At 37.6% G+C, this 20,598-nt stretch overlaps 1 protein-coding gene and 1 non-coding gene across 2 annotated transcripts in view; both read left to right on the forward strand.

Moving 5' to 3' along the window:
- Gbe1 (1,4-alpha-glucan branching enzyme 1) overlaps positions 1–20,598 on the forward strand; it is a 232,374-nt gene that overhangs the window by 64,678 nt on the left and 147,098 nt on the right. Inside the window, exon 3 of the mRNA XM_021184815.1 lies at positions 9,888–10,003. Coding sequence (XP_021040474.1) covers positions 9,888–10,003 — 116 coding nt within the window. The remainder of the gene's footprint in view (positions 1–9,887; positions 10,004–20,598) is intronic.
- Positions 14,832–14,950, forward strand: LOC115029593. The gene has a single exon (XR_003835164.1). It is a non-coding gene; the product is annotated as a 5S ribosomal RNA (ribosomal RNA).

Raw genomic sequence — 20,598 nt, forward strand, 5'->3', positions numbered from 1 at the left:
CACATTGGTTCATTTAAAAGGGATTCAGCAGTCTCTTGGATTTTGAAACTCAGAAAAGAAGGAACACAGTCTAATTCATTACATACTATAGATGCTCTAAATGTACAAATCATGTATAGAGGGCTGTTCTAGACGCCAGTAGTGTTTATATATAGATAATTAAGCATTTTATAAATGTATAGAAGATTGGTTGAGTGGAAATAATCTACTGAAATGGAACTTATGTACATACATAATATATATCTAATTTATACAAATTATGTAACTTCTATATATTATGCATGTGATTTTGGAGTTTATAACAGAGAATATTAAGAACCTATCTTAAATGACAAATACACTTAAGCCATATAGTTTTTAATTTAATATGCTCTTGCTATTTTTAGTTATAGATTTACTATAGATCCTGATTAATTGGAAAAATTAACAGAAATAACCATCTATATTTTATGTTTTTGAATAATTTATCTCATTTGATAAAATACAAATAATTTATATATTATTAAGGTATAAGAAGAATACCATTTATGATAACCTATCAAACAAAGTTGAGGTTTTTATTAGTTCTACTTTTTATTAAGATTTCAACTACCCAGTTAGGTTAATGTTATCTTGATTTGGCATAAAAAGTTGAAACATTATTTTAGTTTATAATTGGTGACTTCTTAATTATGTGTGAAGTTCTGTGTTAGGTTATTGAATATTGAATAATTATAATTTATGTACATACCTAATATATTTAATTTACATGGGTTATATAAATTCTATTTATTATACATGTTGTTTTGAAATTTATAACAAAGAATATTAAGAACCTATCTTAAAAGAGAGACTTACTGTGCCAAGTCCAGACCATTTTAACCTAATTAGGTCGTTGGAAATTTAATAAAACGCAGAAGAAGAAAAAACCCTCAACTTTGTCTTGTGGTTTATTATAACTTATGGATCTCACAATGTTTATACCTAGATCTCTGAATTTAGATACCTTACAATAAGAAGAACTAAAAACCGTTTCCTGTAACCACTTAGGTGTGCGTGTGGAGTTCTGCTGGTCATTCCTATTGATGCACAAGTTGGCTATAGCTTTACAGCAATGTGTTGTGCGACACAATATTATAAAGTTCAGCCTATAACAGTGGTGGTACTCACTTGTCACGGATGCATCTGTGGATCAGTGAGAGTGACTGTGTTTTAACCATCTAATAAAAGGAGAGGAAGGAAAGCACTTGAGATATTTTGATGAGAGACAAGGCTACTAGTGAACAATTGAAGAAAATTGTTGGAAATAAATCCTTTTTTTCTTCTTTTAAAAATTATTATTTTCTTCTCAAGAGTTCCATACATCTACACAATGAAATATGATCACATCAAACCCCCATTTCCCTCCCAGAACTCCACTACATCCCCAACAAGTTTCCTTCCCAAGTTCATGTCTGCTCTTTCATTTTCTTTCTCTTCCCTATTAATACAAACAAACAAATAAACAAAAAACTACTACAATCAGTTAGTGCTTCCCGCATATGGGACCATCCACAGGAGCATGGGAGATTGACCAGTGGAAATATGATCACAGAAGGAATGGCTTTTCTGTCCCTCAGCATCTACCAGTGGCAGTAGCCCTCAGTAAAGGGCAGAGCTTCAGTTCTTCCCCTAGCTATGCTGAAATTTTGGCCACTTTGACCTTATGCAGGTTACCCCTGCTACTGTTACTTAATGGAAATCTCTATCCAAGTTTATTTTGAGAAGTAGAACTATGAATAGGCAGGCATATATATGTATATATGTGTGTGTATGTATATATGTATATATGTACGTATATATGTATGTGTGTATTTATATGTATGTATGTGTGTATATATGTATATACATGTATGTATGTGTGTATATATATGTATATATGTATGTATGTGTGTATATATATATATATGTATATATATATGTATATATGTATATATATATATGTGTGTGTGTGTGTGTGTATGCTCTAATCCCATTTAGTCCCAGCTGCTGAGACCTCTAGGTCCACGACATTCTGTGTCATGACTAACTGACTGCATTTCTTTGATCCTATATAGACTCCTTCCTTTGCTCTTGAGTATTTCATGTCTTTTCAACCTTGACTTTCCACCATGCCTGCTCTATAGATCTGTAGCACTGCAGACATCAAACTGTCTAATTTTTCTTCTGGGACTATGGGGGAAAAAAATCACATGGTCTTGTGCAGCACTGCTTGTCCGGTATAGATTCATGGTTGCCAACTGCACAGAAATCGATTGCACACTTCTGACTCCACTCTCTCCACTCTCTACCTATCTATTTATTTTCCCCACACTGTGTGGGCTCCTGCTCTTATTTCACCATGGCACTGTTCTCTTTTATCGTAGCACTTAGTCTGATTTCTCTGAGAGAACAGAAGCCAGGCGAAAGGTAACATTTCAAAAGCCACCAAGTGTCCCTCTTCAATGCTGTTTGTATTTATATGTGCTTATAAAAGTTAATATAAAAAGTGATGTTACAGATCAATGCATTCACTCCTTTTTACCCTTGTCTCTTTGACAGTGTAAATCTGTGTTCATTTCCTCTTTCTGTGCTGTTTCCACTTCTGTATACAGAATTGCCACATCTCTCCTTCCTGAAGTATATTTATAAAGAAAAGGCTGTCCTTCATTCACTTCTGTCCTAATTCTTCTTCCCCCCAAAGACTTATTTAATTACTTATTCATGCATATGTCTATGTGTCCCAGCACCTGTGTGGGAGTGTCTGCGAGACCTCTACAGGGTTTCTCGTGTTGACAGCTCTACTAACTAACACTCACTGCTTCTTATCTATATTCACTGAACTAGCTTTCAAATATGCACACACTTATTCTTTGCACCACTGTGGTTTCAGAGCAGTGACTGGAGTGGCTTACTGGAGCCTAAGGAGGCTTGGCCAAGTGTTCCACTGAAAATGTAAGTAAGTTGAAATCTGAGAGTAAGAATTGGGAATTGGAAATTTGGAAATCACCATGAATTCAGCTTGGGACATTTTAGGCACTGATCTGATCTGAAGAAATGGAGGAAGAATTTGAGAACCTGGGCTGTCAGTGCCCAGGATGTGCACTTCATATCTTGGATGGGAAGAAAAATTTGCCTCATTGTACCAACTTATTGTGTTTGAATGTTGGAAACAAAAGGGCCGAGGTGGGATGTTCAGAATCCTCAGAGCATCAAAAAAAAAAAATCATTGAAATAACCTACTGAGAGAGCTATGAGGAATGAATTCAAGCAAGAATTATTCTTAAGGAAAGGACAGAAGGAAATAAAATCAAAATCAGAGGCCGGGGAAGAGTTCTTTCTGTGCAAGCATGAGAACCCACGCTCAGACCCCTAGCCCCTGCATTAAACACCAGGCATTGTGTGTACCCATCATCCCAGTCTCGGACCAGTGAGTCTTGGGGCTTCCTTGGCCAGTCTTTCAAAAAAAGGCATCTTCAGTATTAGGTATGAAATCCTGTTTTAAAATAAAAACAGAAACAAAAAGCAAAACCAATCAAATAGAAACTTGGTGGAAGTGAGTTCGGAAGATCATAGTCACCTGTGTCCTCTGCAGTTAACAGAAGCAGGAAGTGGTGTGCGTAGACGTCTGTCCTACTGAGGGGCCTTTTCTCTGACAGATCCAGTTTTCTCTGCAATAATAAACTCTCGTCTTCTGCAGGTATTTGTACTTATTGCTGAGACAGACAGAAATCTGTCCAATAGGATCAAACGAACTATTTCTCTCTGTGTGCCGCTCTCCTCTGTCTGTCTTTGAATCTATTTCTGTCTGTCTCTACATCAGCTCCCCCTGTCCTTACTTCCTCCCTGCCTCTTTCTCCCATTTTTCCCCCTCCTCATCTTTCTTATCCTGCTCTTCCTTTATCTTATTGTTATCTCCCATAAGTTCATATGCCATGATTACTGCTAGGTTCATTGTCAGTAAGAAGACTTGCTAATGTTTGAGGTTGAAAATGGGCATGATGACTCAAGCAGGCCTGCATTTCCTGCACTCCGAAAATAGTTGTTGGAGAGAAAGGAGTTCAAATCCACCTTCAGTAACATAGACCACAATGTTGGCCTGGGTGAGATCATCGCACAGAAAATAAACCATCGCAAGAAGAATTCCAGTTTGACATTCCAGGGAGAAGCCTAACTAACCAATGTGTCCCTTACTTAGAAGCTGAGAATGATGATGCATCCCGGCCGTATGACCCCTCACCTGGGATTTGGACCTGGACTGTTCTTCCTGTGGTAGAGCAGTCATAGGCTGACTGACTTACAAGCGAACAGACATATAGGATTAAGCTTTCCTACTAAAACACAAACAAACATAAGACAAAGCAAAACCAAAACAAAACAGGAAAACTAAACAACACATACACACACACACACACACAACACACAATTGCATGCAAAATATGTTTCTCAGAGTGTAAGGTTCTAAGACAAGAAACTGTGCAAAAGCAAAGCGCAGTTAAGAGCGTTGCGGTGCTCTATCATGCCCGTGTTTATATATGTCCAAGGTCAGAGCATTGGGAGCTAGAGTCTTTGGAATGTAGTTAGATCTTGAGGGGAGAGCCTCTAGGAGTGGAAGGAGTGTCTTCTAAATCATGCACTCGCAGGAGAGAGAAGACTTCTTTCTCCCCTACAAGACTGCAGCATGAAGATAGCACTCCTCTGCAGGAAGAAGAAAATCCTTGTTAAGAGCCTATCATGCTTGCTCCCTGATCTTGTTGCCTGGCTTCTAGGACTGTGAGGGGACAAACAGTGTAAGTATCTGTTGTTGCAGCCCAGGGTGACTGTGACAGATGTTTTCCGCATTTCTACTGGAGACAGATGACAGTTGGGTCTAGATGGCTTATGTATGTCAGAGAGTAAGACAAGAGACTGAAACAGGAGTCTGATCCTGACCTTGTCAGAAGCTCTGAGACTTGTACCTTGCAAGCCTTGCTCTTTGAGCCTGCTTCATTATCCATCCAGTGAAAAGTCTAATGCTGCATAGGACTTCTGAGATAATTGGATCAGATATTGAAGGCCCAGCAAAAGGAGAATCCATAATGCTGCTGCAGTCATTTTCACCAGACCACCTACTTACTGCTATTGTAATATTTTCGATGTTTTGTTTTGTTTTTTCATCATAATAAAACGATTCCTCTATCGTTAGGTATAAGACAGACTCTGGGCCTTGGCTCCTGTTATTATAAAAAAAGAAAACATATAGTATTTTTTATATTTGGCAGTTCTACTCCCCTGACCCAGTCAGTAATATTTATTCACATGGGAGACATCAACATATAACTTCCCTTACTTGACCATCCTATATGGACAGTTCTTAATGTTATCTCTTTTTTGTATAGTTAACTCTATGACTTAGATTCCAGTGTATTTTTGAAGGTTTAGAATTTCTATGATGTAAGATTTTTGTTGTTTGTTGGTTTTATTATCATTTTTTCTTTTTTTCTCCCCTTCCCCTTTTATTTTTGAGATAAGGCCTATTTATTTGTTTATTTATTTACTGTACGTGAGTAAACTATTGCTCTCTTTAGACATATCAGAAGAGGGCATCAGATACTATTATAGATGGTTGTGAGTCACCTTATGGTTGCTGGGAATTGAATTCAGAATCTCTGGAAGAGCAGTCAATGCTCTTAACCACTGAGCCATCTCTCCTACCCCCACCCCCACCCCTTTTTTTCTTGACAGTGTATCTGGGCTGGCTTAAATCTCACTTTAGCCCAGGCTTTCCTCAAATTCTCAGCATTCCTGTCTCAGCCTCTTAAGTGTGGGTCTCCACGTTTTAACTCCATACCAGCTCAAGGTAAATTCTTAGGTCATTGTCATTCTTAGCTTTGCGTGCATCTGTTGGTAACCATCTGTACAGATGTGCCTAGCTTGGGCTCTAGATGGAAAGAAAGATGGTTATACGTATTTATCTTTTGTCTGCTCCCTCCAGCCCGAAATCCTCAAATTGCCCTACCTTGGCAAGCCTTTAAACTTTAAGTCATTTTCTCTTCAAAGACATCTTTGTCCATCAAACTTGGCTTTTCATTCTACCTATTGACCAGGCTAACTTTTTAGTGTTAAATTTTTATATGTCTCCCTATGTGGCCTTTTCCTTGACAATATCTCTGACAGAACTTGATTTGAGTCCAAGGCAAAGATCAATGAACACAAACAAATAAAAGAAGGCTACCTGAGCTTTGTTTCTGAGTTATTTTTAACGGTTTCATTCAGATATTTCTCAATATGAGATAATTCTTACAGCATGCCTTTTACCTATTTAAAGTATACAATTCCCATACTTTTAGTAGAATTAAAAACTAGCTTGTGTAACACCATTCTCAGTTTTAAAACATTAATTTTTTTTCAAAAGAATCCTGCTATGCATTCTAAGTGCCATTTTATAATTGTCACAGTATTCAGGCAGCAATATACATTTTTGCCTATAAATTTGCCTAACATCAATATTTTGTATAGTGTATAACAAACACTCCTTCCAAAACTTACCCACATAGTCCCTGGGCTTGCCCCCGCCCCCTTTTCAAATTCATCACCTCTTCTTTTTCATGAATTGATGTTACATCTAACATTCTGTTAAATACAGAATACAACCTGTTGCTTGTGTGTTTTCAGAACTGACCATTTGGAGTTAGATAACCCATTGGTGTGCTGTTCCCTGGGGCAGTCCTTAGTTGCCCATAGTTCTCTGAGGGTCAGGGTGTTTGCTGTGACATTGTGGCTTCTAGGACTAAGAGAAGCTGTACCCAGAATGTCTCACCAACATGGATAGGGGAAGCCCTCAAGTCTTCTTATTTCCACACAAGCAGCTCTCAGACTTTAAGAACTGAATTCTGGGCTGTGTAGAGGGCTCCGTGGCTAAGAGAGCTTCCCGTGTAAGCATGATGATTTGAGTTCAAATCCTCAGCTCCCATATCCAACTCAGGCACAACCAAACATGCCTATCACCCCAGTGTTGAGGATGGACACTGGAACATCCGTGGAAGCCAGTTTAGCAGAAAGGCTTGAATTTCTTTTTCAGTGAGATCATGGCATAAGTGACTAAGGCAAGGGGCAATAGAGGCAGATACTTAATGTCCTGCTGTGGCTTATGCTTGTATGGATAAGTATCCACACACATCTGCACATATAGGCTCACTTAGGCACACAGGACTCACTTATGTCATACAAAAGAGCTGAGTCCCGTGTGTTGGACTTAGATAGGAGAGTAGACAGTTAGAGGGGCACGGATGTGGAGGGATGTGTCGAGCAGAGCACTTCTTTGATTTGTTTTATATAGTTTCCATGTTGGAATCCTCTACAAAATTTATTGTAAGAAAATTGAATGGCTTCCACTGCTAAAAGTAAATAGGTTGGTAAATAAATAAATGCTTTGATTGCCACTGTATTAAACCTCCAAGCAAGCCACGTTATTATCTTCATTTCAGTAAAAGTAGAAATTAATGAAAGAAATTTAAGAGGAAATGTAATACAACTCAATTTATCCCAAATAACAATAAGGTTAAAGAGGATAATCAGTGTCCCAATTACAGCCTATTTTTGAAAAGAAATGAAAACAGTGTATATCAAACATTATTGTTCCAGCCAGAAAAATAATGAGAGAAAACTTCTCTCATGCTGGTTGTGCATCTGACCCATGGAAGACAGAAAATGATGTGTCTGTTTTCTCGGTCCTCTCAACGATGGTACAAGTTCTGTTCTTGATGCCCTGAAGAGGAGTTTATTTACTGCACGCTGGGGATCCTTTAGGTGCTAGAGCTTAATTCTTACCGTGAACCCTGACTAAGCAACACAGGTGCGGTGTGTTGGTGTGTTATTAAAATGAGAATCCCTGGTTCTGCCGAGGATATGAGCAGTTGAATATTCCCCACTGTGTGGCTGGTCGGAGTGTGAATCGGAACTGCTAACCCAGAAAGTAGTTTGCTAGTCTGTATTTGAAACCCTCAATATGTGAAGCTCTGATGTGCTTTGCCTGATCGCATCACTTTATAATTGATAGCAAAGCAAGCTATTTGGACTGGTGTTTCTGCACAGAGATCTGACACCACGAGTTTTCATTATGACACTTTTGGAAAGGCAGAGAAGTCCTATATTTGTTCATCTGGCTTCAATGGGATAAATATTGTGCTTGTCTTGTTTCATCTGCCTGGTGTATATATTATTTTTTCCGATCTTAGAGAAAATCATCATAGATGTTATTTCAAATTCTCATTTCAGTTTTAATAGTTTTACAGCATGCACATCTCCATCCATGACTTTCTACATATTTCTTGAAGTTGGCATCAGAGGTGTTTTTGTGTTCACCTAGAAAATGAGCTTTGTAGTTTCATGTCCGTCGGCTCTGATACACTGCTGTAACATCCTTGTATGACACCCTATATGTCACTCGCCCATCTAGTCTTTACTCATTCTGTAGCTTATTTAAAATTTGCTTGCTTATTATTATTATTATTATTTTACCAAGTTATTTCAGTCGTTTATACCTTCTGTACTATGCTATTTTAGGTCTTTATAGGATGTTTGATATTCTGAAACTTTTACCTTCTTCCCCTGGATGCTTTCTTTGCCTTCTTTTTGGTTTGTTTGTTCCTTTGCTCCTTGTGTTACGTTTTTCAAATGTTTCTCTCCTGTTCCCTAAATGATTGAATACAGGTGTTAGAGTGCACTGCTAGTCTGTCTATTAGGGAGATAAGCTTATGTTTTAGTGATCAAATTTAGCAGTCTTTTCTTTAACATTTTAACTAATTAACCATAATTCTCCCCTATCCATTCTAAGTTTGTAAACACCTTTCTCAGTTTGTTTTCTGCCTAGGGATTCTACAGCTTTGTCAGATTGGGCATACAGGTGGGAATGACTTAGGGGTGTGTGAGAAGGTTTTGATCCATTTCTCTTATTTGCAGTAAGCATAACCAGTCGCTTTCATATTGGCTTAAGTATTGTAACTGTGATGCTTCTCTCTGTGCAAGGGTTGACTGGTGTTTCTAGGGGATGTTCTCCTTCATCGGGAGCATGTGAGCCATTGCTCTGTATTTGAGGTTAACAATCTACCTTTATCTTTGACTCATTTCTCTATATTTTATTTGAGCTATTTCTGCATATTTTATTTGAGCTAATTCATATTCTCATGAATTTGGGTACATAAAAATTAGTTCAATAAACATTTATGACCATGTGTGCACCTTATCTAATACACTAGGATGTTCTTTCCTTCTCATATAATTTTTCTTTGTTGGTGTTAATTTAAAATGACTCTTTAACTTTATGTTTGCTGATAAACAGATTAAAATGTGAAAGTGCATTTGAAAATGGTAAAATTTGTGTTTGATTTGAGGAAACCGAAGATAAACTTTTAGAAGCGTTTTAAAATTATTTTTACTTATATTTAAAATTATATTTTGGTACATGTATGCAGGCCTGTATGTGTGTCTGTATGTCTGTCTGTATTAAGGTATGTGTAATGAAGTCCTGGTTCAGATGGTAGGATTGGTTTGTTCTTTCTACTATGCTTGCCTCAGGGATTGAATTCCTGTCATTAAACTTGGTGGCAAACACCTTTACCCTCTAAGCTATCTTGCTACCCCAAAAAAGCATTTCTTACAAATTTTGAACTATCCTATGTTTTTCAAAGTGGCTCATAGAACACTTTATTATTAGAAAACAGTTTTTAAAAATAATGTTAGTTTTACAGGTCAGCATTATGTTATATCTTTGGTTAAATTCATAGTCCTCCCGGTCAGCATTATGTTATATCTTACATTAAATTCATAGTCCTCCCGGTCAGCATTATGTTATATCTTACGTTAAATTCATAGTCCTCCCAAGTCATTGGTTACATGATTTTTGTTTTTAGGTGGTTGGAATCCATTTTCTCACCCATATAAAAAGCTGGAATATGGAAAATGGGAGCTGTATATCCCACCCAAGCAGAATAAATCTCCCCTGATACCTCATGGGTCCAAACTGAAGGTATGTTCCGTCTTCTCCGTTTGTTTGTTTCTTCCTTTTTCTCGATGAAGTGTTTGCATATAGTCAAGCCTGCCCCAAACTCAGTCTTAGATGTGTACCACAATACCACTGAGGCCCGTTTAAGGCTAGTTTTGAAGGGTTGTATTTCATAGCTGGTCTTTCTTAGTTCTGTAGGTTTGCCTGGTCTGAGAATTGTGTGGATTTGCTCTTTCAGAAATATTATATTTTTCTTCCCTTTATATTATTGAGACAGTCTTTTGAGCCCAGATACTTCTCTGGCCATTAAAATTAAGTGTTGAGTAAATGATTTTCAAAATGTGGCTTCTGTGTAAGTGGTAAAATAATCAAATCTGTTTGTGAGCTTTTGAAATCCCAAATTTCAACTCTGAAATCTTCAGAATCAGAAGTGCTTTGAGAGCTGACATGATGACATCCTGGGAAAATTCTATACCATGACATTTTGTTTCTTAAATAAATTGTCAAGAATCTCTAATGCTTCTCTTCAGGCTATGTGTGTAAGGCAGAGATGAAATATGTATGCATGTTGTGTTTAGATTTAGATTTCCTCTCTAAGATGCCTCATTTATATGCAAGTATTAAAAAGATGTTCCTAAGTATTTTGGTAAGGTTTACTTAGCCTGTCCCAGGGATGAATGATTTATGTTAACGCTACCTTGGGTATCTCCCTCTTTACTCTGATTAAAGACCTTTATAAAGTTCTGCCTGTGCTGTGCTACATATTGCATTATGCTTCTGTTTCAAAAGTGGTCTACCTTAATCAAATAATGTTTGAAATTATTTCAACAGATAATATCTCATGGTTAAAAATGCTTTTTACATTCTCATCTGGGTTTTTAAAAATAATTGCCTAAGTGTCAGAAAGGTGGCTCAGAAGTTAAGAGTGCTGGCTGCTCTTCAGAGGTCCTGAGTTCAATTCCCAGTATCCTCATGGTGGCTCATAACTGTTTATAATGAGATCTGGTGCCCTCTTCTGGCATGCAGGCATATGTTTGGGCAGAACACTTTATACATACTAAATAAATCTTTTAAAAAATAAAGCCAATAACTGGTTTACAGCAGGGAGATATTAAATAAATATTAGGTAAACTTTTCTTTCTTCTGGATGAAACTCTAAGATTTATGGTGAGGGTAATTAAGAAGAGACTCTGATACAAGATATTATTACTAGTGTTTAGACATTTCAAATGATAAGGGTACACTTAGCTGCTACTGTAATACTAAACAGTGACATTTAATTATTCGTGTTTGAAAACTGATGGACCTTTTGGGGGAAGCTATTAAAATCTCTGTAAAAGACAATTGATAGGAACTTTTTGGCCCCTTACCCTGATGTTATCCCTGGGTATTCTCTCTTGGTAATTAAGAGCTGTGGTTTAAGCAGGGCTTGAAATTTTATTTCACTCCACAAAGGGATTGACCTTTTTATTGTGAAAGTCTCTTATGAATTATCTTGTAACCATTAACAAAATAAGCATTCTCTACTGCTGAAATTATAATTTTGTTCTCTGAAAAACACTTAAAATTTTCAACTGAACTATTGAAAAAGACTTTACTTCTTACATCAGGTTATAAATAAAACCTTTAAATTTTTATTTAAAGATAAAATGGTATAAAATAAATTAAACATTCATGTCCTTAAAGATACAAGGAAGACCACTTACCTCAAGGATAATTACATTCATATTATTCATCTTCTTTATACTTCAATGTACATTATTTAAAACATTTTGTTCACTATTTTAAAATGTATACTGATAGTACTGTTATTAAATCTAAAAAAAGAAATTAGCAATTTTCATAGTTATTAAGTATCCTTTTTGGTTTATGTATTATTCTTACCTGTCCTTGAAGTGTAAGTGAACACACACACACACACACACAGCCGCACACACCAACACTCACATATAGCATGCATGTATTAAAAATAGAAAGTGCTACTGGATTAAAAAATGAATAAACAATATATTCATTGTATGATGTGTATACAGCAACAGAAACTTACAGGGGTCAGTGATGCTCAAGCATTTAAAAGTCGATGAGAGCACGCAGGAAGAAATCTTTGTAACTCAGTGTGCTGAGTGAGTAAGGTGCACATTCATCCAGCTCTGAAGGGGGACACAGTACACCTTAAGTTGGTATTGTTGTCGAGGAAGCTATTTTCATACATAAGCATGCACGGAGCAAACTAGGGAGTTCACAAGACTGAGTTAGAAGTCTCAAGAATGTAACCCCTCTCTGCCACTAGAAAAAAAAATAACTGGAAACCCTGTGGGAGGGCGATGCCATCTTGGTAGGAACTCTGGACTTCAGTTGAGAAGTAAAGGTAGTTTGTAACAGCCTTCCCGTGAAGGAGCCAGAGGAATCAAGGAGACACTGATCTGTTCCCTCATTCCCCTTTTATCTCCAGTATCTTGTTGGAGCCAGACAATGGCCAAAGCTCTTAGAAATCAGAATCCCAGGATATAGGGTTCACAAAGGCCAGACCTGTGCATCAGAGACATGGGTAAAGAAATCAGAAAGGTAAACTGAACAGATTCACTGGGGGAAAACTGAAGATTTCCTTCCCATATACTAGCCCTAGCCTTGTCTCCTGCCTCACCTCCCACCTTTCCTCCTCTTCTCCCTCCCCCTTCTCCTCCTCCTGCCCCTTCTCCTCCCCCTCCCCTCCTCTCCTTTCATCTCCCCTCCCCTCTTTCCCTTTTCCCCTTTTACTATTCTAATTAAAACTAAGAGACTAGCAATGATATTTAGATTTAACTTATTTTCTCTGTCCCTTATATTTATGCCCCCCAACTACTCCTTACCAATCCGTAAAAGAATATGCACCAGGGGCGTTAACATTTACAAAGGCCTATTCATCTTATTAGTAAAAGCTGCCATAACAGAGTGCCATCGAATGGATAGCTCAAGTTATGGAGATGTACTTGCTCCTGGTTTGAGTTTCTGGAATGATGATTACGTTCTAAGCTATCCCTTCCTAATCTCAGAAGGGGGGGGCTTGTTTGTTTTCTCACATGGCAGAGAGAAGGGAGGTATTAGAGAGTTCATCTGTGTAAACTCTCCTGAGGTTTATAAGGGCACTGAGCCCATAATATACTTAGTTTCTACAAAGAGACTTGATGAATTCCCAGGGTCCCATCTCTAAGTAATATCATCTTAGGAGTTCTTTCCCTTATAAATTTAGACAGATGTAATTTGTTGCATAGCAGGATGATCCTGCTTTTCAATTATAAAACATTGTTAGATGTTACATAATTGATTGTTGGAAAAGAACATGAAACCTAATAGCTGCATTTTGCGATTTAGACCGTTGGAAAAAAAAATTAGAAGTTATAGTCATCTGTTTCCATACTTCATTGTATTACTAGAAAAGAAGTGAGTACTTTTAAAAGGCAAATTTACAAGATTACAAAGTAAATGCATTATTATTCATTGTGTCTTCACTGGAGTCTTTCTAACTGCATGGGTCATATTCTGAAATGTACTAGCACTGCACATCAGGGTAAGAGTTTAGGAGGAAATGGAGAGTGGAGAGAATGGCCCAAATGAAGTAGAATGTGAAACGTGTCCCGGATCTAAAATTTCATGTTGTAACATGTTCTATAGATCATAGGAAACAGACCTCCATTTATTTATTTATTTATTTATTTATTTATTTATTTATTTTTTAGCATTCTGAAAGACAGAATATTAACTCTTTCCTGACAGCCAAAGGGAGCAATAGATAGTTTGTGGAGAGAGTCTGGGGGATGTGATGAAGTAGATTAAAAGTAATGCCTGAGAACCAGAATGAGCTGCACAGGCATAAAGATGCAATGCAGAGGTCTGTGCTCGGGATGTAGCACAGGAGAATTTCCTGTCAGTCATCGCCTAAGAAGATTCATCAGTTAACGTGTGATCCTTCATCTCTAGAACATTTCATGTACTCTGTCATTGTCAATTTTCCTCCCTTTCTACCATCTCGTGCTTTTAAGGATACCTAATATTTGTATATCGAATCTCAGAGATTTTGTCTTTTTCTCTTAACCTATGCATCATTTTGACTTTCTGTTACACTGTGAAAGACGATCTTGTCTTTCAGCTGCTTTGATTTACTGGGTATTCTTTGAAAGTCTGTAAGGATTTGCTCTTGATTTGTACTTTTAAGTTAGGTTTATATTATTAACTGCTTCTCTTATTTTCCTGTGTTGGTTTTTAATCTCTGTATGTCATTTCGCAGGCTGTACTCACTACATGAGTTCCATTTTAAATTTAGTTTGGAAAGGCCTTTAATTTCTCTCTGGTGAGTTTCCCGGTTAGATAGTCAATGAACAGCCTGGCTTTGAACTGATGGGAGTGAGTGAAGGGTTTTGTTTTGTTTTGTTGTGTTTTTTTCTCCCCTCTGGCAATGTTTTCTTTTTCTTGATTTGAAATTTGTAACATATTATGCTTAGTGGGCAGAGTGGGCAGAGCTGGCCTGGAACAGAGAGAGGGCTGTATACTTGTCTATTGGTAAGAGCAAGAAATATGGAGGAGTGGTCTACCTACGTTCAGCCAGGTTATTCCCAACCATCATCTGAGCTCACTGTTCACTGGAGTTCACTGTGTCTAGAGACTCCTCATTCAGAGGAGTTTTCAGAGAATAAACTGGAATTTTCCACTGGAGGAATGCAGAGGGCTCTATAGAGACCTGTTTGGCTAACAGGAAGGCAGCACCCAGCAGCCGTGTGTTCTTATTTTAAACCTGATCTTCTTCCTTGTCCCAAGGGCTCCTGGATGCTGAGTCCTTCAGAGGGCCTGTGCTGGTGTGGTTAGAAAACTGGTACTCGTCTACGGCCATACCACCCTGAACACGCCCGATCTCGTCTGATCTCGGAAGCTAAGCAGGGTCGGGCCTGGTTAGTACTTGGATGGGAGACCACCTGGGAATACCGGGTGCTGTAGGCTTAAAAAAAAAAAAAAAAAAAAAAAAAGAAAAGAAAACTGGTACTCTAGGCTTCTTCCTCTGTAAAGTCCGAGTATGGATTTGCCTTTTCTTTTCCTCACTTTTTAAAAACGTATGTTTATGAATGTTTACCTTCATGTGTATATAGGTAACAGACACATGCATGTCTGGTATCCACGTAGGTCGGAAGATGGCAAAGTATTCCTTGGTTGTGAACTCTCATGTGGTTTCTGGGAATCAAACCCAGGTCCCCTGTGGGATCAACAAGTGCTGCAAACCACTGAGCCATCTCTGTAGCCCATTCTTTCCATTTTGTTTACTTTCCTATCCTTTTAACTGCTTTCTATTTTTATAAAATTTCATTGCAATTTATGACATTTTTTTCTTTCTCTGTTACTTTATTTTTGCCATTACTTATTTGCTCGGGCGAGAAAAGAAACCGTGGGGAATTTGTCCTTTTTAATTCCAACTTCAAAATAGCCCCTCTAAGATGCAAGAAGTGGAGAGCACATTGCTCAGGAGAATACTTAATGATTTGAGGCCTCCACTAGGTCCTTGCTTTCCCGCAGTGTACGCTGATCATAAGATTCTGGCTATTCTTATTATCTGTCGCATGCAATGGCCTTACTTATTATTATATGTGATATTTCTTTTTTCTTCTGTGACCCACAGAAAATCCTCATTCACTTCATTTGTTACCCAGTTCAACTTAATCAACCTTAAGACCCTGAAACATCTAATTTTTGAGAGAGTGCACAGGTAGAATTAGATGCTTCCCTTTATGGCAAATATGATGATTCTTTGTGTTTGCAAATACAATGAATGTTAATGCACTCAATAAAGGAGCAGAGAAGGGCCTCTTTCCTGTAGATGAGAATAAAGCCCTGTTAAGAATTGACTCTTCTTCCCTCTTTTCTTTCGTGTATGTGTTTGTGTGTGTGTGTTTGTGTGTGCATGTGCATGTAAATTCCTTAGCATATTGATAGGAAACACAAAAAATTGTAAATATATGAAGTAATATTATATTTTTATCTGTTTTTTCTTTGTGACTGCAAAGATAAGTGGGAAAGTAGATGTGTTCCTTTTTGTATTTTATGTTTTTACCTATAACTTAAGAACAATCTTTTTTTTTTTTTTTGCTTTTTCTTTCCTAATATAGTAGTTAACAAGGTTTGGATTTTATGTTATTTTTGTTGTTGTTGTTTTGTTTTTTGGTTTTTTTTTTTTTTTTTTTACTGGGAGTATCGCACTGTCAGTTCTGGACCCAAGGAAGGAAGGGAGGGTCAATGGCAGTTTTTCTCTTGACTTTGTAGTACAGTACAAGAAAAACCAAACCCAAGCAAAGCATTTATTACTCTGTGCCCTAAACACAGTTTCAGTTTCATATTGTTTTCCAAAAATGACCATATCATTACAAAACTTCATACTTCCTGTCCCAATTTTCATACACTATTCAGAGTGGCCTTCATACTAAGACATGGGATTCTCTTCCTGTTGTTCTCCTGTTTGAATTCCTTGTGATGAAATTCCCTGACCCATTAGGTTCTGCGTGAGACTTCTGAATTAGTTGATAGGAAGTTTACAGTTCAGTTTCCCTATGCCCTGTACTTTTCTCTTTGATAGTCACAATCCCATGTATGACTGTGTAATTGAGCACTTACCTGTCTTCATGCCCGTGTGCTTTTCACTTACATCATGGATACCAGGCTTCCTGGCTCTGTCCAGAGCCTCCCATTTCTGCCTTATGCTTTGCACTTCAGTTTTATCTTCATTCTTTATATGAACTATACTTGTGTACTTGTTGGTTTTTTTTTTTTTATTTGCTTGTTTTTTAATCTCATTTTGATTAGTTTGGTCTTCTCTCAGAGCAGTCCAGACAATATACATTTTACGCAAAATGGCTTTCCCCTGTTTTATAGCCCTGAAAGAACCAGTATTTATTGGGAGATGCTTTCCATATTCTTAAAATCCAGTTACCTGTCACTGAGTGTCCCTTTTCCCCTTCTAACCTTGAGTCTCCTTCTTCTCATGCTGTGACCAATATCTACTTTAGTCATAGAGCAATCTATAATCCTGTCTGTAATTGATCAGGAAACTTCACTTTTTTACACAGTGAAGTTTTGGAGGCTTGGTAATGTCTGATTTGTAAGATCTACCCTATGTGTACTGTGTTCATGAATGGATATGGTATTCAGTATTCATAACTGTCCTTCACAATGGGAAATGCTTTTGCATTTTCATATCAAATTCAAAGTGAAAGGAATGTATACATTTCTTATAAAATGTTAATATCCCAGAAACAATGCATTTACTAGTACACCATTCTAAGCAGTATTTTATAATAAGTAGAATTTCTGTGTACTGGAAGACTCCTGTTCACACCAGTTAGAAAAAGAAAGAAAAATCCTCAAATGAATATTAGTTTAAGTTTGTTTTAATGAATCTTTACCATTATCTATGGTTCTTATTATTTTAAAAAAACATTGGTTTTATTTGTGTAATGAGTATTTTGTTGTAGATTGTGTGCATACATGAGTGTATGCGCGAGTGTGCTTGCTCGCATGTGTGTGTGTGTGTGTGTGTGTATGTCTGAGATTGAATGCAAGTTGTCATGCACATTGGTTAAGAGCTTAACCACTGAGCTGTATCCTCAGCCTCAGTTTGTCTTCTTAATTCTGGAAAAGCCTTTATTTTTACTATGATGTGGGAATGTGCCCCCAGTCCTTGGTATTTGAATTCTTGGTCCCCATTTGGTGACTATTTGGGAAGGTCTGGGAGGTCCAGCCTTAGCTTGATGCAGGAACTAAGTCACTCATCATTCTCTGAGAGTTTAAAGCCTTCCCTCACTTGTAGTTCACTCTTGCTTTTCATGTTTGCTTTACGATGTGAGCTCTCAGCTTTCCGCTCCCACCAGGCAGCATGCATGCTGATTGGCGCCATGCCTTTCCCCTCATGGTGTGCCTTTCTCCAACTGGAAATCCAAATAAACCTTCTCTTGTAAAGGTCACCGTGATCGTATTGTTGTCGCACAACAATGGAAAAGTGACTAAAATCTCAAAGATTTGAAATATTTTTTGGTGGATTATTTTCCTTTTTCTTTCTTTATCCAGAAACTAAATAATAAATATCCAAGGACCCATAGTACTCAACTTCCACTATCATCTGAACAACTGTTGTTTCTCATTGTGTTTTCAAATATTACTGTACAACTTTTTTTTTTTTTTGGTAAGAAACAGATATTATCAACAAACCACACCCACCCCACAGAGCTCCCAGGACTAAACCACCAACCAAAGAGTACACATGGAGGGACCCATGGCTCCAACTGCATATGGAGCAGAGGATGGCCTTGTTGGGCATCAATGGGAAAAGAGGCCCTTGGTCCTATGGAGACTCTATGCCCCAATGTAGGGGAATGCTATGGAGCTGAGGCAGGAGTGGGGGCAGAGGGAGTACCCTTAGAGAGGCAGGATGGGGAGAGAGTAGGAGGGATGGGTGGTTATGGAGAGGAAACCAGGAAGGGGGATAACATTTCAGATGTAAATAAATAAAATAACCAGTAAAAAATAAATATAAAAAAAAGAAAAAAAAGAAACAGATTATATAAAAATATATGTGTAAAAATTTGGCAATAATGGTTTTAAATATTTAGTATTTCAAGTCAACGTGAAGGTGGCTTTAATATTGTTGCAAGACACCTGTTCATAAAAGGAGAAGGCCTGGTACTTCGGCTCTGTGGTTGAATACCTCTTAAGGTAGGAGCTCCTGAAATACGTTTATTCTGGATTTGTTAGAGATCGGAATGCTCAGGGGTTTATGCTTGTAATGTGAGAGGGGTTCCAGTCAGGAGATGATGATCTATTTACCTCAAATTGGTAATTAAATGCTATTTCTAGGCATAGCACACATTGAACACCTTCTCAAAACTCGAGGAATAGTCATTTTGATATGAAAAAATTTGGACTGTATTTTGTACACCCCTGTCAATGTAAGGGACAGTAAAAGACAGCAAAAAGATGAGAAACATTGGCCGAGACTCTTTTCAATGTCTAGATCCAATCTTATTTCAGCTTGGTTGTGTTTAAAGTGATCTCTGAGTGTGGGAGCTCCCATGTCAGCCTCACAGGGGGAACAGCATCTGTCTTTCTCTTTTCCCTTTTGACTTTCAGCTGAAGACCCTCAGCCTCATCTCCAATGAGTCACCAGTGGCAGCAGAAGTCATTACAAATTAACCACTAATGGGCAGCTTTCTCTGATAGCTCATTTATAATTGAGTGCAGATAGATGAAAATCAAACACAAAGAGAACTCAATTTTATCATTAACTTGGACTTTGTTTAGTGGATGATTGTTGTGCACCACAGCAACCTTCCTAATTTGTCTCTGTGTGATGAAGAAACTAATCATGTTCAGCCCAGGGAACAAATAGCATGTGTTTTCCCAACAGGGTCACCTTTGTAGATGAGACCAGGGACACTGCCCACTGATGCTTCCTTCCCCTTCTTGGTTGTCTCTTTGTAAACACTGGTTAGGAAAACAATAGTTTTACATAGTTACAAATATGTAATGGTTGGCTAGTCAGAATATACTTCCTAACTTATTTGATGATAAGGTTTCAAATTTGCTCGTAGTAAAACAGTCCCCTCCTTTTCCAATCCTTTCCTTGTCTTCTCTTGATTTTTTTTTAAAAAATATTTATTATTATTATTTTTTAATGTATGTGAGTAAACTGTCGCTGTCTTCAACACACCAGAAGGCGGCATCATCGAACCGCAGATGGTCGTGAGCCACCATGTGGTTTGCTGGGAATTGAACTCAGGACCTCTGGAAGAGCAGTCAGTTCTCTTAACTGCTGAGCCATCTCTCCAGCCCTCTTCTCTTTATTTTTAACCTTTGAGTACTCTCTATGGCAAGAGTACCATTTAAACATTTTCTGAAGATCAGCTAATATGAACACTTCCTTAGAGGCCTTATTATCATTTAAGGAGGAAATTAAGGCACAAAGTGTTAGCTGTTCTTTTAAATGATATTTTTTAGGAATTTGGAATATACTTTTATAGTAAAGGTTTTCCAGTGGATACATGGCAATAATCACAAACCTGATGCCTTTCTGTTAGAATGATCAGTAGGACAGCAGTTGAAAATAAAGTCCTCCCAAAAGCCCATACACATAAATTGGCATGGCTTGACTTAATGGTATTGCTAGTCTTTACACGTGTACGTGTTTAATTAGTTTTGTGACTATTTAAACCAGAAAATTAAAGGGAACGCAGAACTTTTAATAGCTAAAATGTAATGCTGTGTGGAAGCATATTCATGTTTTATTCCTGTCAGTTTATTCCTTGTCAAGTTTACTTGTCAGATAGTGGCCTCCTGAAAATGAAGAATCGGTGGTGTTGAAGAAGGGTAGCAGTCCTAGTGTGGAGTTGAGATTGTATTTTTGTTTTTTTGTTTGTTTGTTTTTTAAGAAGGATATCAGTGACCTTAAAGAATCAAAGCCTACAACAGCTATAAAACAAAAATGAGGATAGTGTCAGAAACTAATTGTTTATAAATTATTACAGCTACAGCAGTGACTGTAGATGAGGTCAAACTGATTGTAATTCACACAGAGAGAGAGAGAGAGAGAGAGGGAGAGGGAGAGGGAGAGG

The sequence above is a fragment of the Mus caroli genome, chromosome 16, assembly GCF_900094665.2.
Source record: "Mus caroli chromosome 16, CAROLI_EIJ_v1.1, whole genome shotgun sequence".
Classification (NCBI taxonomy): domain Eukaryota; kingdom Metazoa; phylum Chordata; class Mammalia; order Rodentia; family Muridae; genus Mus; species Mus caroli.